Source organism: Acomys russatus, chromosome 16, assembly GCF_903995435.1.
Source record: "Acomys russatus chromosome 16, mAcoRus1.1, whole genome shotgun sequence".
Taxonomy (NCBI): Eukaryota; Metazoa; Chordata; class Mammalia; order Rodentia; family Muridae; genus Acomys; species Acomys russatus.
In genome coordinates, this window is record NC_067152.1 from 35,191,260 (window position 1) to 35,216,363 (window position 25,104).

The window sequence follows — 25,104 nt, forward strand, 5'->3', positions numbered from 1 at the left end:
CCAGTCACAGCAGCGAGTGTCTACCAGCTGCGCAGAAGACCACTGTTCAGAGGCAGCCAAGCTTGTGCTGGATGAGGGGGCTGCTGCTGCAGCAGCACCTGGCAGGCTGGGGGATGTTGCAACTCTCGTGAGGCCTAGCTCCTAGATTGCCTTTATACCTGTATCTCAGACTCCCTTAACCGTGGTGACCAGAACCTGCCGCAGCTCCATACCACTCCAAACAACCTGCCATGGTTTTCTTTCTGCTCCTCTCTAACACGTACATGCTTAGGCAGGTAGCTAACAAAGGAAGTCGAGGTAGACATATTGTACCTTAGTGGGTACCTGAACTTCTGTAATTGGAAAGAGGGCTGGAAAGATAGCTCAGCACTAAAGAGCACCGGCTCTTCCAAAGGACCCAGATTTGATTCCCAGCGTTCACACAGCAGCCCGCAAATTGCCTGTAATTCCATGTTCAGAGTATCCAACAGCCTCTTCTGGCTTCTGACGACAGTGCATGCAACTGATGCACAGACATGCATGCAGGCCAAAGACCCACACTCCTAAAAATCATAAGAGTGTGTGTGTGTGTGTGTGTGTGTGTGTGTGAGAGAGAGAGAGAGAGAGGGAGGGAGGGAGGGAGAGACAGAGAGAGAGACAGAGGCAGAAAGACAGAGGCAGAGAGAGACAGAAAGAGGAGTACATATGCTATGACATCCATGTGGAAGTCAGGGGACAACATTGTGGGTCCCAGGAATAAAACTCAGGTTGTCAGGCTTGAACTGCCAGCTGTCACTTTTACTCACTGAGCCATGTCACTGATCCCTACATACGTTTGAGCAAGGAGGGGAAAACACCTAGACCAGTATCTAAAAAAGAAAAGAAAGAAAAAAAAAAAGCAATAGAAGAAGCTAGATTTCTACCATCTGCTGAAGATGATAGTAACTATTGTTTCAAATAGCACTGCCACCGGGTATAGCGGGGCACACCTTTGACCCTGGCACTCAGGAGGCACAGGCAGTGGATCTCTGTGACTTTGAGGCCATCCTGATCTACGTTGTGAGTTCCAGGTCAGCCAGGGTTACACAGTGTGACCCTGACTCAAAATAAATAAATAAATAAATAAAAAGTGCTGTCTATAGTAGACTTGACTAGGACTTCATAAAAAGAGAATATAGCCAAGTGACCGACAAGCATAGGGAAAAAAGCATTTATGTGTTTAAATTCCTTAAAATAATATCATGGGGCCAAAATAGAAAAAGGCAAGTAAAAGCTTGGTCCAATCACTTTGATGGTAATGATTCACGTAGGACATGCATTCACCCCACAACTGAGCATCCCATTCCTCAGAAGAAGCTCAGAGATCTGCTCCCCCAGGCTACGTAAAAAGGGGAGGAGGGATGGATAACAGAATCCGTCAATTTTACTTTCTCTACTCTTCACACACAACATGTATCCACTCAGTGGACTAGTAAATTCTGCTCTGCATATGTTTAAGAGTATGCAGATGACACGCATATAGGTATATATGTGTGTATGTATGTAACAGGATGATAGATAGATAGATAGATAGATAGATAGATAGATAGATAGATAGATAGAAAGATAGATAGATGATAGAAAGATAAATAGATATCTGCTCAATGAATATTAATTAATACTATATACAAATATTATGATAAATCTCAGTAAAATGCCTTGTGATCCATCTAGATAAATTTTAAGAAGTCTCATCTACATGAAATACAAAAACATTCTAGACGAGTCTAAAGCGTTAGATGTCAGGGTCATGACTACTTCTGTTAAAGGGGACATCGCGGGCTGAGGGCCCAAGAGGGTTTCTGGGTGTCTCAGAAGACGTGCTCCTAGAGCTGCAAGCCCCCTCACACGAGAGGGTCCCCTTTGTAAAGTGTCTACGCAGCTGTACCCTGGTTACCCTATGTACTTTTGCACTATTTATGTCAAACTTCTATGAAAACGCACCTTTCAAAAATACTGCCTGTTTGGAAGGTACACTGAGCAGATCAATGCTGCTGTGATTCATGTGCCTTTGCCTTTTAATAACAGTCCCGTTCTCTCAGAAAACAGTCCCTTTCACTGTGACATCAGTGTCATCCATCAGGCACGTCCGTCCTTGCCGCTGTACAGACAGCTGACCGGTCTCACGCTGACCGGCCCTTTGTGCGCGCGGTCTGCTGTTTATCATCAAGGCCAGCTCTGCTCAGCACCTAGGCTCACACGCAGCCTCCTGCCCCTTCCCCAGACGCTTGGCTAGTTTTGTGTTTAGCAGATGAAGTTCCACTGATAGACAGCGGATGAAACAGAAAGATCACAGAGTCCGAACCTCATGCCTCCTGACTGTCACCGCCCTGCACCAGCCGTTTGACTTACTCTGAGCCTCGAGTTTCTTATCTATAGAACACAGTAATGGCAGTGCCTACCGCATCTGAAGAGGCCTTAGTGAACACGAGTGAGCTTTGTTACTGTCGTTGTTGATGGAATAGGAGGAGACAGGTTTCAAATTAGCTTTTTTTTTTTCCCCCTCCGAACTTCAAAACTAATGTTTTATTGGGGAGAAAAAAACACATGAAATGCACACAAAAGAAACAAGAGCTAAAAAAAAAAAAGAAAAAGAAAAAGAAACAAGAGCTGAGGGGACCAGTCAGTCAATAAAGTGCTTGCCTCGAAAGCATAGAGATCTTGAGTTCAGTCCCTAGAACCCTCGTAAGATGCTGAGTAATGTGGTTCACCCTCCTAACCACAGTGCTAGTGTAGTGGAGACAGAGAAGACCTATGAAGGACACTGGATGGCCACACCAGCCTAACTGACGGGCTTCAAGGTACCAAGAGAGACTCTGTCTCAAAGGAGGTGGACAGAGGCTGGAGAGACGGTTCAGCGGCCAAGAATGTCTGCTGCTCTTCCAAAGGACTGCAGTTTGGTTTTGAGTACCCACAAGGTGGCTCACAACCATCTATAGCTGTAACTCCAGGATAAATGACACCTTCTTCTGACCTCTGCAAGCACTGGACACATAAAATATTTTTTTAATAGGCGACCACATTCCTGAGCATAACACCCAAAGTTGTCCTCTAGCCTTCACACACATGTGCATTCGCACCTCCATATACATGTGCAACTGCATGTGTACACATTTGTGCACATGCATACACACACACGCACACACATTGTTTTTCTGGAATGTAATTCTGTGGTGGGAGAACAAAGCCTCGAGAAAAGCTGCATTCATATTAATATATGAAAGATGCCAATGGATTGAGCTAGAAATGATCATAATGAGTGAGTTAACCCAGAAGCAGAAAGACTCAAATGGTATATACTCACTTATATCTGCATACTAGCCCAAGGGGCATGTCCCACGAAAGCCTTCACTTAACAGGAAACTGGAACAGAGGGGAAGACATCCTATTGGGACTCTAGATGAGAGAAGCATGGGAGAATAGCAAAGTAGAAGGATCCAGAGGGTCCTAGAAACCTACAAGTAGAACATTGTGATAGGCAGATTTGGGCCCAGGGGTCCCACTCAAACTAAGGCACTAGCCAAGGACAATACAGGTGGTAAACTTCAGACCCCTACCCAGATCTAGCCAATGGACAGAACATTCTCCACACTTGAGTGGAGAGTGGGATATGACTTTCTCACGTACTCTGGTGCCTCACATTTGACCATGTCCCCTGGAGGAGGAGACCTGGTGGCACTCAGAGGAAGGACAGCAGGTTACCGAGAAGAGACTTGATACCCTATGAGCATATACAGGGGGAGGTAATCCCCCTCAGGAACAGTCATAGAGGAGGGGAATAAGGGGAAAAGGGGAGGGAGGGAAGAATGGGAGGACACAAGGGATGGGATAACCATTGAGATGTAACAAGAATAAATTAATAATAAAAATTTTAAAAAAAAGAAAGATGCCAATTGCTAGAGAAAAACTGGATGCCCTGTCCCACCTGGGATTCATACAACAAATAGAGCTGGAAAAGCATATGCTATACAAGTGAGGGAAGAGTGGGTGTTATGTCAGTGCCCTATAACTGGTCATAAGGTTCCTGGTCCAATGCCCTTGGGGCTTTCCTTCCTACCTTCTGGTCCAGCGTATTCTCAGAGTGGTTTCCCTTTCTTAATAAACTGTCTCTCTTTCTTTTCTAACCGTGGGTCCTTGGGTGACTTTTTTTTTTTTTTTACTGTGGCACACAAGAACCTGGCTACTTCAGCGGGTGCCCCAGGATCCACATCCACACCTATAACACGCATCTGTGTGTGTGGTGTGCCTACATGGATGTGTGCATTTGCACAGTGCAAGGGCGCAGCCACAGATATGTGCAGGTGCACCTCGAGATCCCAGGTTGACGTCAGGCGTCTTCCTCCTTGGTTCTATACCTTACTCATTGAGGCAGGCTCTCTCAGCTGAACCAGAGCTCACTCATAATGGCTGATTTAGCTAGACCGCTTGCTCTGAGGAGTCTCTGCCTCTGCCTTCCAAGCAGCAGAATTATAGGCCTGTGCCACAGGCACCTGGCATTAATGTGGGTGCCAGGGAACCAAACCCACTAAGCTCGAAGGCCTGGTTTTTCCATCCTGCAGTGCATTATGGGTCCATCCCTGCATCATCACAGAATCCTTTTTTTTTTTTTTTTTTTTTTTGGTTTCTGAATCTTTATCAACTGCTCATCACACTGTTCTACAGAGGTACCATTTACACTCTGCTCAGTGTAGGAGGAGTAGCTTGTTCCCCAACTTCTATAGCTACAAACAACACAGGCATCAGCATCTCTGGATGTGACCTCCTCAAGCGGTTCAGAATCTCACCGGGCTTCAGTTGGAAAGAAGTAAATGGGATTACATACGTGAGGTATCCAGAAATGACGTCATCAACCAAGGATGACGGGGATAATAAAGATGGAGACCAAAACAACAGAATGTGTCTTATTTGGTTCTTGAGACAGAATTAGCCCAGGTTAACCTTCAGTTCACCATGTAGCTGAGGCTAGTGTTGACTCATCTCTTAATTCTACTGCCTCTACCACCATGCCGGGGTGACAATAGAACTTCTTATAAAAACAGGTCTTCCTTGAGACAAAACTTTGCAGATGGCTAGTCTTCTGGTAAATAACTTACTTTGCCCTCAGAACCTCCCTGCCCAGATCCTCTCTGCAGGCTGACACACACCATCTCCCAGCTGCTGCGGGCACTGACTACAAAAGGCTCAGAGAAGAAGCCCGAGCCATTGTCTGAAAAATTGCCATTGGCCTAAGGAACCACTTAAGTGGGACACTTCTGAAATGTCACCTGCTACACACCCACACACACACACACCATAGCCACAGCCATCGGATGACTGGTGTACAGTACTTAAGACCCCAGGGGAAACACCATTCACATTGCAAAGCACCCATGCAGCCAGGGAAAGGTCTGACTTCACCAGAGCCCTCTCTTCACCGGCCTGCATCCTTCAAGTTTCTGGCCCAGAGTTTTCTCTCAACCGTTCGCAAGAGAACCCTTGTTTTGAGTGACCCCGCCCTAAGAATACTTCCTGGGGAAGTGTATGAAATTAAAACAACGTCTTTTACGTCAAGCAGCATAGCCTGGGAGCTCAAGAGTGAGATGCTACTTAAACCAGGTTCGACATCCCGTAACTTCCTGTTTAAAATACTCGCAAACTTAAATGCAGCAGATTCCCACATCTAGCAACAGAGGAGCCTGTGAGCCACTTCATGACCAACAACAGGCCAGCGCTCAGAGGAGAATGTGACGTTCCGTGACCCCACCACCACTACCACACAAAGAGGGGCCAAGCAAGCTACCTAAACGGGACCCAAGGAAGCCAGGGTGCCTTGCAGGGCTGGCAGGCTAAAGGCAAAAGACGATACCATCAGGACAAAGTTCAGAGCAAGGCCAAGGTGAAAAGTGAACTGTCTGACCTGGTTCACAGGCACCCGCAGGACAAGGACGTGCATTGATACGGAGCCACCTGATGCTTGCCCAGTACAAATAGCCATAATCAAGACACCTGCTACCGCCTTTGGGTGGATGCGCCAATGCCTTTAATCTCTTCCTTTCTTTCTCCTTCCCCCCTTGGTGACTGGAGTACCCACTCTGTGGGGCCTTCTGCTAGAGCCATACTGGTAATAGTGACAAGACTTTGATGCCCCCCCCCCACCCATTCAACAGAATGTTGTTTAGTTCAAAGTGAGGAACAGAGGCAATTCTTTGCTTTTAAATTATTAGCTCCCTGAGTCTTCTGTAATGATATAGTTTGACTGAAGTGTGCAGTTTATTAACTACATAAAGACGACATTATCAGAGCGGAGGAAGGCCGCTGCGAGTTTTGCCTTTCAGCCTAGCAGCAGGGGTTCCTGATACTTTGATCTCAATCAATGCTAAATGTCTTTGTGAGATAGAGGGAGCTGGCTGAAATTATCTTTGGCAGGGCGGCAGCATCAATTATTCAAGCCCTTTTCCTTATGAATTAAAGTGTTCTTCAACTTCTACCCCACTTGTGGGCTTGGGTGGGGTTTTTTTCCCCCTTTTATTGTTGTTTTTCTAGTCAGGAAAGGCACTTGGAATAAATCTCCAGGCACTTGATAATCATACTCCAGCTGACCTTTGAAAATCCACACACACACACACACACACCCTCCTCCTTCCTAATTGCTCTCTCCACCCTCAGTTCCCGCCCCCCCACCCCGGTCTTCTCTGAGGCAACCCAAAGGACTCTTCAGAGAAAAGGGCACCGTTGTTTCCATTGGGCTTTGTGCCAAAACGGTCAGCAGAGACCAATGAAGTAACCTCTTGACAAGAAGTGTCCGTTTGAAGCTCAATGAAGCAGAGGCGCCCGCCCGCACGCCACTTGAAGCCCTCCTGGCTGCCCTCAGCAGCTCACTGGCTCCCCGGAAACGGCTCCATTCTCAGATTGCCCATGTGATCCTGAGCATGGTGCCTTCTGGGATGTGATCTTGAAACTACAGACTAATGTCCAAGAGGGAGTCATCAAAACAAACTAGGAGGTTGTATTAGGAAGTGGAAGACAGGAAGAGGAGGGAGAAAAGGGAAAAGGGGGGAGGGGAAGGGGGAAGGGAGGAGAGAGGGGAGGGGAGGAGAGGAAGAGAGGGCAGGGGAGGGAGGAAGGAGGGAAGGAGGAGAGGGGAGGGGAGGGAGGAGAAGGGAGGAGAAGGAAAGGGAGAGAAGGGGAGGGGGAGGAGAAGAGAGGTCAAAGTGCATTTGATGTGTAGTCATCCCTCAATAGCTATAGCAAATTGGTCCTAGAACCCCCTGAGATACCAAAATCTACAAATGCTCAAATCCCACGTACATTTGATATGATTTCTTTTTTTTGTGTGTGTGTGTAAGAACTTGCTCTGAGCACTGTCCCTCAAATAATCTTAAATAAGCCTAATTCGTCTCTAGGTTGCTTTTTAATATAACGGTTTTATTTATTGTTTGTAAATTTCATGCAATATGCTTTGACCGTATTTCTCTCTGCCTACCCAACTCCTCCCAGATCCTCTTCCACCTCCTCAACCCACTCAAGTTTATTCACCACCCCCTCTTCAGAAGAATCCCTTGGGTCCAGCTTGTATGGCCTGGCTCCTCTTGAGCATGGGCCCTGCCCTGGAGGGTGGTTGATATACCCACTGTCCCTCCACTGAAGAAAACGGATTTTCCCCTCTCTCCCAGAAGGTATCAGTGGTAAATCGCTTCCTGTCTGGGGCTGGATTGCCCCCACCCCATGCTCCTCCATGCTGGGATTTTATCTGGCTTGAACGTGTTTGGGTCTTGCACCTGATGCTGCAGCCTCTGTGAGTTCATCTGCTCTGTTATGTCTGAAAAAGACTGTTTCATCCACCTTGGTTATCTCTAATACCTGCACTAACACAAATATGGCATAAGTGCTTGTCCTCCATATTGTCTAGGGACAGTGGCAAGGAGGGAAGTTCTGGGCATGCTCACCAGGTACAGTGGTTCTCGGAATATTTTCCAGTTCGGATGAGTTGAATCTACAGCCCCAAGATCGGCAGAGAGAAGGGGTTGACTGCTGTGGGCTAAGGATGGCTTTTGGACACCTTTACTCTGGCTCACTAATCTTATCCTGCCCTTGTCCTTTCAAGTGTGAGGAATGGCCCGAGGAAGTACTAAAGCAAAGCGAGGGGCTGGAGGAGATGAGGCAAGAAGCGAGGAAGGGAGCAAAGGGGGTACTATTGCCTCCTCAGTGATGGGGGGAGGGGCGTCACTAAAGATGAGTCCCACCAGGAACCCTTCCCGAGATTCTGTGGGACATGGTTTGGAACTGTCTCGTTGAAGATGAGAAAGTTGAAGTATTGCTGCATCCTCTGTTGAGTAGGATCTAGCCTAGGCATGAGGCCCCTAGCACTAGACATCAGAAATATTAAGTGTGCCCACAGGGCAGAGACTACCCTTAGGCAGAAAGATGTTACACAGAGCATCCCTGTCATAGTGGACGGGGGTGTTCTACCAAAACCCTGGGGTACACCAAAGGGATGCACATGGAATGCCAACAGCACTGTTGTCATGGGATTTCTTACCATAGGTGGCAGTCAACAAATGCTCTCTGTCTCCTCCTGACTGTGGATATAGCAAGCTGTTCCTCCCACCCACCTTGACTTCCCTGCCATGATGGGCCATGACCTAGAACTGTGAGCTAAAACAAACCCTTTCTCCTCTAAGTTGCTGCTGTTAAGGTATTCTATCACAGCGGCTGATAACCCAGCTAGAACACTGTCAATCACTTAGAAGCCATCTCAGCAATCAAATCTAGTGTCCTGGTTTTCCCGGTGCCTGTAATTAAAATAAATCTGTTTTTACACGTATAACGACCCCAACCTGTAAGCATAGTGGTTCTCGCTCACATATGCCAAAGAGGAGCCAGTCATTGAAGATTGAAGTTTCATTTTAGGTGTATATAACATGTTTAGAATAAAACAGTGTGTTGGAGGGTATCAGGGATACTGTCCACGATGTCCAGTATCTACTCATGGTCTTGGGGTGTGTGCTCTGCTGATAAGTGGGGTTTGCTGTAATTGGGCCAACGCATTTGCTGATGAAAATCTGTGACACGGGAGGGTCGCCTCACAGACTATAAACACAAGATGCCCCCCAAGCAGCCCTCACACTCAGCTTATTCACTCTGGATCCTGTTCTCCTCCAAGACTCTTCTAGATCTCTCTCCTCACGCCATCAGCCATCTTTCCCTTGTGTCTCCTCTCTGGGGAAGCAGAGGCCACCAGAACAGAGCCCTCTCAGGAGCCTGCTGCTGCAACAGATGGCTCTCGGCACAGATGCCTGTGAGCTCAGCCCCCTCGCTTCTTACTGAAAGGCAATCTGTCTGTGCTCCAGCAGAAGCCCATTCCCCCTTATGCAGCAGGTCTCATCCCCTTTCACACACTTCGGGACACAATCACTCACTCCCCTTTTTCTCCCTCTACATCTTCTTCCCGCACCTAACTATTGGGCCTGTCCCACCAAAGTAGGAGCAAGCCAGTTTTTCTCCCACCTTGAAACCTCTCCCACCTCCTCGGTCCTATAAGCAGTGCTCTTGTTGCTCTTCTCAGAACTTCCTGAAAGTTTTCTTGATGCACCATCTTCTATCTCCCTCGTACTCTCTTGAATGAAAAGTCCACTGGGCCATTGCACACCCCTCACTTCCCCGAAACTGTCATCATCAATGTAACCAGTGCTCTCTACCTCACCAAAGCCATGAATTGGAAAACTGGCCCATACCTTATTTGACCCATCAAAAGCACTGGACAGGCCTAAAGGCATAGCTCAGTTGGTAGAACACCTACCCAGAATGCAGAAAAGCCTGGATCCAATCCCTAGCATCCATTGTGCTGGTGGCCCACCTCTAATCCCAGCACACAGGAGGCCAGAGCATCGGATGTTTAAAGTCTGTGCTTACCGTGCCTTAAAAAATGAAAACAATTTAAAAAGAGCATGAAACAAAGTCATTGCTCTCTCTTCTGTGAAACACTTTCTTTACGAACTTCCAGCACTCTGGTCTTATGGCCTTTCTCCTCCTCATCCATCACTGTTCCTTCTCAATAGTCTTTGCTTGTGATGCCTGGCCTCTTCAGACTGTCTCCTTGGAGACCTTTTATCTAAACAGCACTCGATTGCTGATCCTATCTACATATGGGAAACTTGGGGGCTGGAGAGATGGCTGAGTGGTTAAGAGCACTGGATGCTCTTCCAGAGGTCCTGAGTTCAATTCCCAACACCCACATGGTGGCTCACAACCGTCTGTACTATGATCAGATGCCCTCTTCTGGTGTACATGAAGACAGTATACTCATATACATAATAAATAAATATCTTTTAATAAATAAAATAAGGGAATATATACTCACTTATATCTGCATACTAACCCAAGGGGCATGTCCCACGAAAGCCTTCACTTACCAGCAAACTGGGACAGAGGGGAGGACATCCTATTGGGACTCTAGATGAGAGAAGCATGGGGGAATAGCAAAGTAGAAGGATCCAGAGGATCCTAGAAACCTACAAGTAGAACATTATGATAGGCCCAGGGGTCCCGCTCAAACTAAGGCACCAGCCAAGGACAATACAGGTGGTAAACTTTAAACCCCTACCCAGATCTAGCCAATGGGCAGAACATTCTCCACAGTTGAGTGGAGAGTGGGATATGACTTTCTCACGTACTCTGGTGCCTCACATTTGACCATGTCCCCTGGAGGGGGAGACCTGGTGGCACTCAGAGGAAGGACAGTAGGTTACCGAGAAGAGACTTGATACCCTATGATCATATACAGGGGGAGGTAATCCCCCTCAGGAACAGTCATAGGGGAGGGGAATAATGAGAAAATGGGAGGGAGGGAAGAATGGGAGGATACAAGGGATGGGATAGCCATTGAGATGTAACAAGAATAAATTAATAATAAAAATAATAAAAAAGAGGTTAAGATGTTTTTAGGTCTAGATAGATGTTTTAAGTTGATAATGATGAGATATGACAGATATTGATTTACATTCAAAATTTTAGACTCACTAAGATAGGAAAGATATTTTCTTCAAAGCTTCCAAATATAAATAGCCAAAACACTATGAACATAAAAAAATAAAAATAAATAATAAATAATAAAAAAATAAAATAAGGGAAACTTCCAGACTTTTAGCTCAGGTACAAAGGCACTCCCCCAAGCCCTGGACTGATACTAACTTCCCTACTGAATGTCTACTAGGTACCTACATGTAACAAGGAAGTCCTGATCCTTTCAATAAGTGTTCTTTCTAGCTTGCCCCACCAGCCACAAAGAGCCAAATGGTCATGTGTGTTTGCTTTTCTGCTCCTTCCCAAATTGTGGAGTTGTTCTTCAGCCTTCCTTGTGCTCGTATCCCATATCTAAGTCGCCAAGGATACCCTTGGGTTTAACATCAGAACAAAGAGATGGGGTGCTAGCTCAACTGGTCAACTGCCTACTAGACAAGCATCAAGACTTGAGTTCAACACCCCACAACCCATGTATTAAGTCCAGTGTGGTGGTGCATGCTCGCAATCCCGGTGCTGGGATTAAGGCAGAGACAGGCAGACCCTTAGGGACCCTAGACAGCCAGCCTAGACAATTTGGCAAACTTCAGGCCAATGAGAGACCCTCTCCTAAAAACAAGGTGAGGGACAACTGAAGAATTGCTCTTGAAGTTGTCCTCTGTCCTCCATGCCCATGGGAACACACACACACACACACACACACACACACACACACACACACACCATCACTCACCCCATTGCCACCTCTCAGTTCTAACATACCATCGTTTCTCACTCTGCCATCTGGCAGCCTCTCAGCTTGATCCTGGCTTCCACTCTGTCTTCCCAATCCAGTCTCGCCATGACAGCCAGAGAGAGAACTGCAGGTCAGCTTGCATGGCTTTCCCATGAGAGAGTTCCCAATGGTTTCTCCTTGGGTCCAGAACATGTCTCCTCAAATGGGTCTTCTGGGTGATGTCTTCCCAGGCTGCTTAACCAGACTCACAATGCACACCCTCTCCTCTCTATCTCCCAGCTCTATTTCCGACATTTCAGTACTTGGTCTTCTTAGTGCTCTGGAATGTGAAGACACGCCATTCTCTTGTCACTTGATAGAATGAAAGCATCCCAGCATGGGTACCAGTTTTCAGCTTGTACAAAGGCCATGAGAGGAGATGGCAAGTTACGTGACAAGGAGGTTGAGGTGCACTAACCATTCACCTTACCTATCTTCAGTCCCCTAAATCCCCCTCCCAGCCCCAGAGATGAGTGTTATGCAAGGAGTGAGTGGGTGATTCTTGAAGGAGTCATCACAGCATCTATTGGTCCACTCTTGCCTTCTTTGCCATGGCTTTCCCCCGTAGCTTTCTTCAAGACCTGACTTCTGTATATTTCCTTTCCAATTGCTCAGTTCCTCATGACCCTCCAATGACCTCCTCTACCCGTTATGTCCCTCATGTCCCTCAAGGCCCTGTCTCCAGCCTTGTCTCCCTTCCTGGAGGCCAGTTTAGCATTTGCTAGCACGAGGCCACAAGTATGTCTTCTGCCTTCTTTCTCCTCTTCCCTTTCTTCATCCCTTGGAAGGGCAGCCCCATTCCCCAACATGCCAGTCCTCACTCAGTCTCACCTCCTACTCTCCTAACTCTCTTCGCTGTGAGCATTCTTCCCAGAGCCCACGCTGTGCTCCCTGGTCACCTATTTCTTTCTTCTCCAAGCCCCGGGTTGTCATGTCACCCCAGTCCCTTTCCATCTTTGATTCTATGTAAGGTTCAAGTTTACCCTGTCTTCACTTCTCAGTCCTTTCCTCATTCTGTGCCTGTTTCTTTCTTCTAAAGTGTGGTTCCAAGCACACACTGTCTGGCTCAATGGCCCCTTGTGGCTCCTGGTCACCTGTCAAATCCAATCCAGCCTCTTTAGCTGTCCTGAGATCACCTCAATGGCTGCATTCTCTCTCGTTGTCCCTGCGTGCACAACCATACCACCCCTAGTTTTTCTTCTCTCTCTTCTTGGTGTCATTCACACTCCAACCCAGCTTTGCCTGTGAAGACTCCAGCCCCACCGAGGTGTTGGTTCCCACTCTTGAGTTGCTATATTTTGTAGCAAATGATCACATTCTGTACTGTATGATTCTAGAATACACTTTAGCTCCCCTAGTTCCTGGGAAAGTCCTTGAGGGGTTAGGGCTACAGTCATAAGAGCCATTTGCACCCCCCCCCCCGACTACTGATCGTACAATGTGTCCTTAACTAATGGGTATTGGATGGATGGATACATCTGTGTGTATTTGTGTGTGTGTGTCTGTGTGCAGATGTATGTATGTTGTCATCTGTGTGCATATGTGTGCAAGTGTGTCTGTGTATTTATGCATGTGTGTATGTTTGTGTGTATGCATGTGTGTCTGTGTGTGTGCATGTGTGTCTGTGTATTTATGCATGTGTGTATGTTTGTGTGTCTGTGTGTGTGCATGTGTGTCTGTGTATGTGCATGTGTGTCTGTGTGTGCATGTGTGTCTGTGTGTATGCATGTGTGTCTGTGTGTGTGCATGTATGTCTGTGTGTGACATGTGTATTTCTGTATGCACATGTTTGCTCATGTGGAGACCAGAGGCTGACACTGGCCATCTTCCTCGGCGTCCCCAGTCAGTCTTCACCTCTCTCATTCAACATCTAATCCACTGATTCTTCTGAAGGGGCCTGGCCAGCAAGCTACAGGGTCACACCTGCCTCTGCCTCCCCAGAGCCTGTATTACAGATGCCAGCCACCACAGCCAGCTTCTTACCACGATTGAAGTTTATAACTGAACTATCTCCCCAGGATGAACAATTCCTGATGCTAACTAGCTGAACTAACCAACTCATGTGTCTTTATAAACCTCTTTTCCTTAGCTCTGCTCCTCACAACCCACACAGGCATCTCATCTGAGCTTGTCTCTCTTCCGTCTGTGTGTGCACATCCTCTCATTACGGAGCCATCTGACCCCTCTTTCTTCAATCCTGATCGCTTGCCCTCAAGGGTTTTGAGCTGACTCCTTCAGATTAGAATCTCAGGGCTAAGACTACTTCTGAGCATCTCCTCTGTCTTTCTACCCTCCGCTTTCTGCTTCTGGGGTGATGCTCGGGGCCCTGGAGCAAAGGCAAAGCCTGGTCCCAAGGCAGTGTCCCCTCAGAAGCAGCCAGAGAGCAAAAGAAACCCTGCCTTTCCTGAGATCAAAGCTTTATACGGGCAGGATCGCCATGGCCTAATGCCACGCTGCTATGGCAACGTGAATTTTAAGCAGTCACCAACACAGCCGGTCTCTTCTATGTCGGCAGCCCTGGAGCCAGCCTCTCCAGGTGGGACTGCCACAAGAAGGGACAGGCTGGCCCCCAGGCATTGGAGGCATTTTCTGAGGGCAGACCAGCTCACCTTGTGGCTGACATGTGAGGCCTGACTGGCTAGGGGAGGGGGAGGCCAGAGGCATGCCATTATTAGGGAAGATACAAGAGTACCAGCAGCCTCAGAGGCAGAACCCCAATATGTAGACTGATAGAGATCCCGCCTCTGTCTCCTCAAAGACAGATTCCTCTGTGTCTATGGGGTCTTCCTAGTCTCTGATCTCAAAGACTCCATGCTCTCTCTAGGAGATAAACAATTGGTGGCATAATAAAGATGCCCTGGCTTGACTATGGAATTTGACACGGGGGCCAATGATGACAGTCACACCAAGCACATCATGCTGGGTCACCTCTTGGGGCTGAAGCAACGTCATATGTTTAAACGCACAGTCCCTGGCTGGTGGCGCCCTGTGAGATGGTTACATAGGCTAGGTGGAGCCTTGCAGGGGGGGGTGTAGTCACTAGGGGTAGCCTCTGCGGTGTTATAGCCTGGCCCCAGTTCTCACTCCCTGCTTCCCTGTAAGGGACTGAAATGTAATCAGCCAGCTTCCTGTTTCTGCGACCATACCTTCCCTGCCTGTTGCCATGTCTCCTCCTCCATGCTAGACTCTCTCACTAGAACTGCAACCTAGAACAACCCCATTCTTCTCTAAACATTTTAATCACAGTAACAAAAATAAAACTAACGCAGGGGTCCAGAGGACGGGCAGGGAGTCACATGGCCGGAAGTCTCTCTGGTCATCTCCTCCACTCTCCATGTCCTCCTAAGGCTAGGAATTGACAGAGGGCTCAGGATCCTAGCTTTGTTGGCTTCTAGAGGGACACGCTGAGCCCCAGGTGTCTGCATGCTACAGTAGATGCTGGCACACTGTCAATGTGCCAGTGGCAGTTGTGGCCAAGATCTAAGAAACTGATCACCCTCCCACACATACGTGTGCTCTCTCTCTCTCTCTCTCTCTCTCTCTCTCTATATATATATATATATATATATATATGTGTGTGTGTGTGTGTGTGTGTGTGTGTGTGTGTGTGTGTGTGTGTGTGTATGTATGTATGTATGTATGCAGGTGCTCTCAGAAGCCAGAAGAAGGTGTTGGATCCCCTTGGAGCTGAGGTTGTAAGCAGTTGTGAATTTTGATTGGAGAATTTCTCCTACTGGTGAGTAGAGAGGTCACACCTGCAGTGTAAGGAAGGTGATGCTATTGCCGCACACTATAGTGAGGAATAAATTCATATGCGCGAGAATTCATGAGGGCTCTTTCAGTGAACCTGCAAGCTGTGGGTGGCCAACTCCCTAACGGCCCGAGACCAAATCCTGCAGGACAAGATTGCTTGGTACCACTACAGGTAGAGTGGAGGGAACAGAAGTCGGTAGGTAGATGACTGACAACATTTCTTTCCTACACATTCTGTGCAGACCACTGCTGGCATCTGCCCAGGCCTGGGCCACACAGTGGCACGGTTACAGCAGCTGAATCCCAGGCTACCTCAGCTACCTCATCTCCCATGTCATCAGTGAGGTTCTCAGACTCTCATGCTCATCAATGGCATCAAGACTCCCCCTGGCCCCCCCCCCCCAGTTTCACCACTGAACTCCTGTTATCTTCCAGGGCACTCTGGTCTCTTTAGAGGTCATAAGACTCTTTCTCCTTCACTGCTGCCTCAGTACACAGCCACAGCCTCCCACACGTGCGACACACTGACACTCCATGCGTACACAGACAGGATGTGGGCACGTGGCCAGGGAGCCTGTGTGCGTAAACTTCCCCTAAGCAGGGCCTTGGCAGGGCCTCTGAATTCTTCTCCTCCCCCCCACCTCCCCCCACCCACCCCCCACTTATACAAGGAGTCCCTCCCATCAGCAGAGAAGCTGAAAAGCATGGTTATTACACTCCTATTACCCCATGCTGGCCTGCCTGACCTGGCTAGCCCAGCGCCCAGCTTCCCTTCTCAATAGAAGAACTCACAAAGGCCCTCAGGCTTCCATGAATGAGACTCTGTTGGTCTTCAGCCCAGGGTATTCGGGCTGGCCACAAAGAGATGCTACCAGGGTAACTCTCCAAGGCTGGGATGCTACTGGGCCCTTCCAGCCTCTCAGCCCTCACCCAATGCCACCAGGGATGGAGTCTCTCTCCCCTGACACTATATGCGACAACAGATAGGAAACCCTGCTGCCGGGGCTGTTGCCAAGCTCCAACGAGACGAGACGAGACGCTCCTTCAGATGGATTTCCTCTATAAGTGACTACAAGGGTTCTGGGGAGAGAGGACAAGATGACGGCGTACACTACAGAGCCCACTCCTCTCACTGCCCTCCTCTGAAGAGCAGGCAGACCTCCCTCCATCCTCCATTTCCAGCACAGAGCTCTGAACAGAAGAGGGGAAATCCCAGCCACCTCTCTTAGGGATCTGTGGGCCTGAAACTCCCTCTTCTGGTGAACTGGGAGGAGGACGGACACCGCTATGGCAGGCTGGGCCCCTGAGTCAGAAGTATTTAAGGCTCCCCAGTCACCCTCCTCAGATGATCCAGCCAGCCCACCGAGACCCCAAAACATGGCCACCACAGGTTCCTTACTCTCCTCTTATTTCTAGAAAACAAGCAATGCTACGGTTCACGCAGCTCACCCAAAGATTCCATTCCCAGAGGGCCAAGGGGCAATTGCTTTGGGGTCCCTGGAGAAACTTGTTGTGGTTGTAGGTCGTCAAGAGCGGGAAAACAAGCATATCCCTGGGGCCCTGGCAAGTGGGATTAGTTGCTGATAGCAGACCCTGTCCCTACCTCTCCCGTGACTTAAAAAGCAAGAACACACAGGAGGTACCAGCCACCATCAGGTACCTGGTCCCCTAAGGGGCAGGCCTAGCCATGATGACTGTCTGGAAGTCACTCCGGAACTCATCCACTGAGAAACAGGTGCTTTGCCCTCTCATGAGGTGGCTGAGGAGACCATTTATATGCTTCCAAACAATCCCAGACACCCCACAGCTCACAGATGAGCAAAGAGAAGCCATGTCCCCAGTGGGAAGGAAGTCTGACCCCGTCTTCCATCGGGGAAATAAGTCCATCCCAGCTGGCCCCAGAGCAAGGAGAGCAGCTGCGAAAGGGAATGGGGTTAGACAGACTCAGGACCTCTCTCAGGGTTTGGCATCTGGCAAGCTTTTGTGCAACCCAAGGTAGCAAAAAGCCTGCTATACCGGTTAGCGTTTTTTTTGTCAACTTGCCCCAGTCTCGTGGTCCCCGGGTTTCCTCTCTTCCTTTGAGTCGGCTTGCCCTGGACTCTCCCGTCTTTGGGCAGCTAGCTACATGTCTGACATGGAAACGTGCCGTACATGAGCCACCTCCTACCTCCTGAGGCCTGTTTGTTACTGAACTTTAGACTATCTTTGCCGGTACATCAGCGGATGCCGGAACCTTGGTCGTTAGCCCTAGGGACTCAGAATGGCTTGCTTCCCCTCAGAATCATGAGGGACGAGAGGCACTGCCCTATAAGCTCAGACACCCAAGTCCAGACTCGTGCGTCCCCTTGTTTCTGGACACACTGGTTATGGTAGGTTTGGGGGTCTAGGTTGGCCTCACTTACACTCTCATTTTAAGGGAGCTCTGCAAATAAAAAAGCATCAAATAAACCAGCCCCTGCTCCCCTTCCCCTCCCCCACTTCACTATTTCAATGACAGAAGATGAGGAGTGACGGCCTTGTGGGTCCAGCGGTATAGATTTGCAGAATCTAAACTGAGCAATGCCCCTGAAGAGGTGAAACACGATCAGTTTCCCCGCAAGGGTCGGCAAGCCCACGTTTTGCTCACACAGCTGCCCAATATTAATTTTTAGAAGCGCATGTGTGGAAAGATTATTGAGCAGCCCCCAGTATTTACATCCTGCATATGATGAGCTGTCAGAGGTTAAAAGCAAGTCAGGAGCTCTTACCTGCTAATTGAGTTCTGATGCACTTCAGGGTTAAAAGCGAGCAAGGTAATGAGTGCTTTAATAAACCACTAGAAGTTTCTTCTCCTTCCAGAACTCTCCATGTGAGGTCGAGAACTGTTCTACTCAGCATTTAGTTCTTAGTCTCTGCCCACGGTGAGATCCCACCACAATCCCTGGAGGACCCTGGGAGACAATACTTCCGGGGCTGGCAGGAGCCAAAGACAAAGGTATAGATTGAACTCCCAAATTCCTTCCTCCCTTCCTCCCTCCCTTTCTTTTTCTGGTAAAGAGTGTAAGAAAAAAAAAAAGAGAGAGATTTAATCAATATGACCACATCGGGAAAAGGGACAAAGAGGTTGTGTTGTGGAACCCCTCCTCACCTTCCAATAAGAACCAAGGTTTCTCAGTGGTGGTGCTCCCTCGTATTTTGGACAGTCTTTTGTTATGAGCTCTGAGCATTGTGGGATATCAAGCAGCAGCCTTACTTACTAGCCACTAGTAGCAATGCCCACCCCCCACCCAACCTTGACCTTCTAGATTGTTCCTAGGCATCATCCAACATCCCACAGAGGGACAAAATTGACCTGATGGAGAACCGTTACATGGTTCAGTGCCAGGCACCCAGTAGAGACTCACTTAATAAACACCTGTTGGATGAGTACCAGTGGGGAAAGGTAGTCAGAGCATACTAAGGCCCACACACCTCCAGCCTGGTGCAGTAGACGAGAAAAACGCAGTGTTTCGCATTCCTTCTGCAAAGAGTAAATGACTGAAGCCCTGGTTGCTGCAGCATAGCAACCCTGCAGGGTCCCAGCCAGTGACTACGCACAGCTGAGGTCTGATGTAGGACCATTCTCAGGCTCCATGGGACTTCTCTGACAATGACCTTGACTCGGGGATGCCCTACAGATGGCCTGTCCAAAACATTCTTGCTATTGACCTGTCCCCGCACAGTCCTTCCCTTCTCCCCCAGGTCCCACTCTTCAGTGGTTAATCTGCGTTGTCAACTTAATGGCAACCATGCCCATGTGTCTATCCGTGGGGAGAGTTCCCAGGAAAGTCTAACTGAACAAGAAAGACCCATCCTGAACACGGGTCTTCACATGAACAGTACCATTAGCTGGGGTCTCGGACTAAATAGGAAACAGAAGCTGAGCTGAGCACCGCTGCCCAGTCTCTCTGCTCTCTGTTTCCTGATGGCAGAGACGATGAGACCAGCTGCAGCAAACTCCTGTTGCCATGGTGTCTCCGCCATGACCAGCTGTATCCACAAACTGTGAGGCAAAACAACCCTTCCTTTTTCCTTATGTTGCCTTTGTCAGATGTGTTGTCACAGCAAGGAGAGTAGCAGCTAAGAGCTGGGGAGATGGCTCGGTGGGAAAGAGGCCCTGCTGCTCTTCCAGAGGACCCAAGTTCGGTTCCCAGCACCCACATCAGGGAGCTTAGCAGTGCCTCCAACTCCAGGCTCAGAGATCTCTGCAGGTACCTGCACTTATGTGTGCACATACCTACACACGTCCCACACACGTCCCACACACATCGTACACACGTCCCACACATGTCCCACATTTATACACATAATTTTAAGAAAGGAAAGGCAGAAGGAAGGAAGGAAGGGAGGGAGGAGATAAGGAAGAGCACATGTTTTAGTCTCTCTCAAACCAACCCTGTTTTGTGAACATCTTAGAGAACCCAGTGTTCTAAGTGACCCCTGCCCTAGCTATTGCCCTTTCTGTGCCATGCCACCCTGGGGAACTGCCACCTTGGAACTCAATTAAATGAAGTCCTCAGGTCCAAACCAGTTCATCACGCTTTGATGTGACTCAGTGTCCCTTATCCACAAAACTGAAGACATGAGTTTAAGTCACAAGTAATGGGTTGGGGATACTAACAAACCCAGGAATGTACCAGCCCCCCCCCCCCCCCGATCCAAGAAAATCTTCCAAATGACCCATTTATTGGTTTTAAGGCAACAAGGGATGCATTCTGGCCAAGCAAGGGGAAAGTCAGGGAAAGGGAAAAGGTGGGAGTCAGCCGGAGCACATGGTCCTTTTACCCCACCCCACCGGCTTTTGCCAGCCCTCCGATGCCAGTCTAATGCATGAGTGTGCCCCAGGTCTGATGGTGTCTGCTCAGCCTGCCTTCCCCTCTGACAGGCTCTCCCAGGGACAGATGACTTCCTTGTCTGTGGTCTGGTCACCAGACTCTCCTGCCCCAGTGTCATCGGAGTCCATCAGGCAGGGCCCACTGTCAGTAGGCATTTCCATCTTGATCTGGAAAAAGCTTCAGGCACAAAAAGGAAACGGGTGATGAAACAGGGAGAGTAAGTAATCCCCACTGTCCCAGAGGGTAGCATGCCAGAGACAGTGACACTCACAGCCACTGGCTCTGGGAACTCCTTTGACTGGGAGTTATATATATATTTTTTCTGCTAAATGAAAGATGAGCCCAAATATGCCTTATTTTGGTTTTTCAGTCTTTATGGGTTTGATGATTTCAGCCTGTCCCTGTGGACAGTACTTAATCCCCAAGCCCATTTAAAGGGTCTCTTGAGGACACTGGAAAGGCAACCTTTAAAAAAGCCCCATGCTCACGTGTGAAGTGGGACAGTGGCTGTGGAGCTAGACCATTCTCCCAGCAGGGGCCAGCTGAAGGAATCACCCAGGATCCAGTCATTTTCTTCAGCAACAGAGCCAACCTCCCTTCCTCTTCCTCTAAGCCACACAGGCAAGAAGGGGATGGTAGCCAGTGCTCCCTGCTGTCGCCACACCCACTCCACCAAAGAGGTAATGCTCTCTCAGTCTCCGTGGCAATCTAAGACTTCTGCCTGACATTTCTTTCTCTGGGCCTAGGCAAAGGGGCCAAACGTAGGGTTGTGTTGATTGGTGGGGGGGGGGGGGTGCATCTGAATGTCCCCTCCAAATCTCAGTGAAGCTGCAATTTAACTCTCAGCTGTGGATCCAGGTACTCTCAAAACACCCCTCTGGGCCTCTGATCTGCACAGAGAGACTGCCTCAGGGCATGTGGGGGTCTCATAGTTTTCCAGACCTGGAAGCTGACACACATTATCTTAGGCTTCCACAGGAGCAAGTACCTCTTTGAGGCCCCTTAGGAGAGCAGGCAGGTAGCTATGAGAACTAAGGAAGCCATGATACTTAAGATACAGAATGAGGACAAGCCGGAACCCCTGAGGAACTGTGTCTTGGGGACATCATAGTCGAGGGTTACTTCTGAGGCCCTTTTCAAATGCAGTGAATTTACCTGACTAGTAGTCTTGGGACTGGGAAGATATGTGGAGGAGATCGGCAGATAAAGAAGGGGGAGGGGGGAATGCCTGCCCCTTTCCCATCTTTGGAAGACGGAGAGATGAGGGAACTGAGTTTCTGGGGACATTCAGTGGTTTAAAGACTACTCGTGTCTGGTCTCCACAATCCTCTTCATTTCAGCCCCATGGCTCCAACATTACCATGAAGCCACAGTCGGTACCCACACCCACACCCACACCCACTATCCGCATGCGCACACCAGCCCCTTCGGTTTCTTACTTGGCTACTTTCTTGGGTTTCAGCCTGGGCAGCTGTTGGCCCATATCCCCCAGAGGCTGCACCTTCCCGTGTGAAACAGCAGGGCACTTGGGCGAGAGTCTGGCAAAAACCGGTGATGCCAAACAGCCCCTTCTCAGAAATCTGCCAAGGGACAGGGCCGCACGGGCCTTGGGAGGGGCCCTGGGCTGGCCACGTGGTCCCGGGTGGTCTACAGAGGTCTCGCTGCTCTCAGTGACTGGGGGCCCACAGTTGACACCAGACCAGCTGGTTTCCCCTTTGGTCTCCAGTCCTGAAGAACTCTCCAAGGCCACTCGGATGGGCGAGGGGCAGATGGCGATGCTGGGACGCCGGATGAAGCGACTTGGTGAGGGAAAGGGCTTCCTGGGGGAGCGACAGGATGGGGAGAAGGGGCCGGAAGGAGAGGGAGGCACGCAGGTCCCTGTATACACCGCCAGGTGAGGGCTGGGAGCCAAGTGCTGACCTGACTGTGGAGAAGGAAAAAAGAAAATTCAGTAATGAGTCACGTCTCTAGCCACCAGGGCTGACAGGCTAGCCTCATCTAACTGGATCTCCTTCCAGCGGCGACAATGCAGATCTGTTCTGGCTGCCTCCTAGGGGGATTGATTGAAAAGGTGTCTGTGATAGTGGCACAGCCATACAGAAACCTATTGCTAGGACCTATCTGCCACAAAGTGACCTTCTCCCAGGCCTGGGACCCTGGAGTATAATCACGATGAATTTTATTACCCCTCAACTCAAGTCTTTCAATGCCTTGTATCCTTCCTATACCATGTCAACTTTTCTTGTTTTTTTAAAATATATTTTATTAATTTATTCATATTACATCTCAATTCTTATCCCATCCCTTGTATCCTCCCATCTCTTCTTCATTGTTGACTGTAGCTTTAGACCTGGTGGCATTTGACACTACTTTGTTGTTTTCTAGGGTGTGTGTGTGTGTGTGTGTGTGTGTGTGTGTGTGTGTGTGTGTGTGTTGCTGGGAATTGAACCCACGAGTTTGCTCATGCTAGGCAAGAGCTTTGCCACTGAGCTGCATCCCCACTCCAAACTTGAACAGTTTAACTTTAACAGCACAGTACAAATGGGGAGACCAGCAACTGGCCCCCTCCTGAGCCTCCATGCCTGAGACTGCACCCACCCATGTCCACCCTGGAAGTGTGTTAGGGGCTGCAATCCTAGCACCTGCCCAGGCCTCCTCTTAAGACTGGGAAGGGAAAACTGAGGGAGGAAAAGGGGCTGGGTGTAGAGCCTCGGTGGCTTACAGGAAAGAGGCAATTCTAGGGGAGGAGGGGAGTCTATGGTTCAGCAGAGAAAGGAGAAGTACCTCATTGTTTTGGCCATCATGGCCCCAGAGTCCAGAGTGTTGGGAGGGGTGATGGGGGGGGGGGGTTAGGGTCTGGCACTTCTTCAGCTCAAGGAACCTGAAGCTTAGTTTTGTCCAAGTTGAGCAAGGAAATTAAAGATAAAGTTTCCACTGAGCTCTTCACTGTCCCTTCTTCCCTTGTAGGCCACAAGGGTCATTGGTGTGGGCTTCTGGGTCCCTTCTAAAGGCCTGCTATTGTCATATGCTACACAAAAGCTTGTCATGGACAGGAGTCATGAGGAGAGGTGGGTGGTGTCTTCGGAACAGCTGAGCCACTATGGCTTCCAAGAGAGGCCTAAAAGGGACGACAGTGAGACAGACATTCTCTGCAACAAGCACAGAGATGTCTCGCTCAGAGCGCTCTGCTCATCCCTCGGACCCTAAGACTGAAGGAGGTTGCCTGAGCTCTGGGCAGGAGGCCACTGACTTCAGAGTAAGGCCTAGTCTCAAGGTCACTCCAAACAAGTCAGGCCCAGGGTAGAGTCAGGTGGACTCAAGGGCAGTGGAGAGCAAGGAGCTCATTTGTTGCACAGCAATAGAAAATTAAGGTATGACTAAATGCCCTTCGGAGCCTAGGTGTGAGCCAAAAGCCCCTGATGTCCCCACTAACATGTGTTGCCATCCTATATGGTTTCTATGTCCTGTAAAGTGCACACGTACACACACACACACACACAGAGACAGAGACAGACAGAGAGAGAGACAGAGACAGAGAGAGACAGAGACAGAGAGAGACAAAGACCAAGAGACAGAGAGACAGAGAGAGATCAGTGAGGTACCTACTAAGCTCACTTGAACCTCACTGCCCTGGAATGTGTCATGTGTCATGAACTCCTAAAATCACTCCACCTCACAGATAAGAAGTCTGAGGTTCCTGGAGACAAAGGGACTTAACCAAGGTCCTAGGGCTCCACTACCGCTTTCTCCTCCTCTCCCCTCCCTCTCTCCCTTCCCCCATCTCCCTCCTTCTCCAGAATCCTCTCCTCTTCAGGATGGATGACAATGCAGGTAAGGAAGTTGGCCACTACCTTCCCTTCTCCACTTACCGGGCCTGAGATGGTCCCTTCTGGCCCAATGGCCACTCTCCCAGTTGGTGCACGATGGGTTTTTTTTTTTTTTTTCCTAGCTCTTTCTCACAAGGAAAGCATGAGCTCCCACTCTGTTCCTTCCCGTGGAGGCCTGAGCTTGTGCTCGGTTAGCCAGTCCTCCGCTTCATGCGCCATCGACAATGATATGAGCAGCGAAGCAGTGGCATGCAAGACAGGTGGCGAAGAAATGCGACAGGACACAGACAAAGCAGAACGTGCTTTAGATTTGGTGTGAGCAGCTTTTTTTTTTTATTGTGCAAGAGGGACCAAGAGAGGGATGCGGGGGTGGGGGTGGGGGAGGGCATGAAATGAGGTGGTACATTAACAGGAAGACACAATCACAGGGCTTTTCATGAAAGACAAAGAAGATGGTCCAGCATCTCTACTCATTTTTGTTCTGTCAGAAACTGGTTGAGAAACCAAAGACCTGTGACGCCCCCCCCCCCCCACCGCCACAGGCAGCATGCAAGGACCCACACTCCCTTCAGTCTCTTCTTGTTGTCCCCTCCCCTCCTTCTCCAAAAGCAAGTAAAGTTGGTCCCATAAAGACAAGTCAGCTTAGGTAGTCATATCATTGCTCTGGCTAGTCATCTCACTGAAAACTATCGGGCACAAGACCTCCCTAGCTGGGACTGGCCCTCACTTCAGCTATAAAACTGAGAGCCCCAGGTCTGCTGGTCACTACACTGCTATTCATCAGCCCTCTCTTGGAAGCTGTAGTTAGAGGCTGTAATGCCTCAAATATCACCTAACGCTGTCTAGAGAGTACAAACGACCCTCAGAGAGCAGAGAAGTG

General features: G+C 49.1%; 1 protein-coding gene across 1 annotated transcript in view; it reads right to left on the bottom strand.

Annotated features, from left to right (window-relative positions):
- Positions 1 to 20,423: 20,423 nt before the first annotated feature.
- Rgs9 (regulator of G protein signaling 9) overlaps positions 20,424 to 25,104 on the bottom strand; it is a 68,783-nt gene continuing 64,102 nt past the window's right edge. Inside the window, exons 18-19 of the mRNA XM_051158949.1 lie at positions 21,837 to 22,321; positions 20,424 to 20,574 (exon numbers count right to left, since the gene is read on the bottom strand). Coding sequence (XP_051014906.1) covers positions 20,424 to 20,574; positions 21,837 to 22,321 — 636 coding nt within the window. The remainder of the gene's footprint in view (positions 20,575 to 21,836; positions 22,322 to 25,104) is intronic.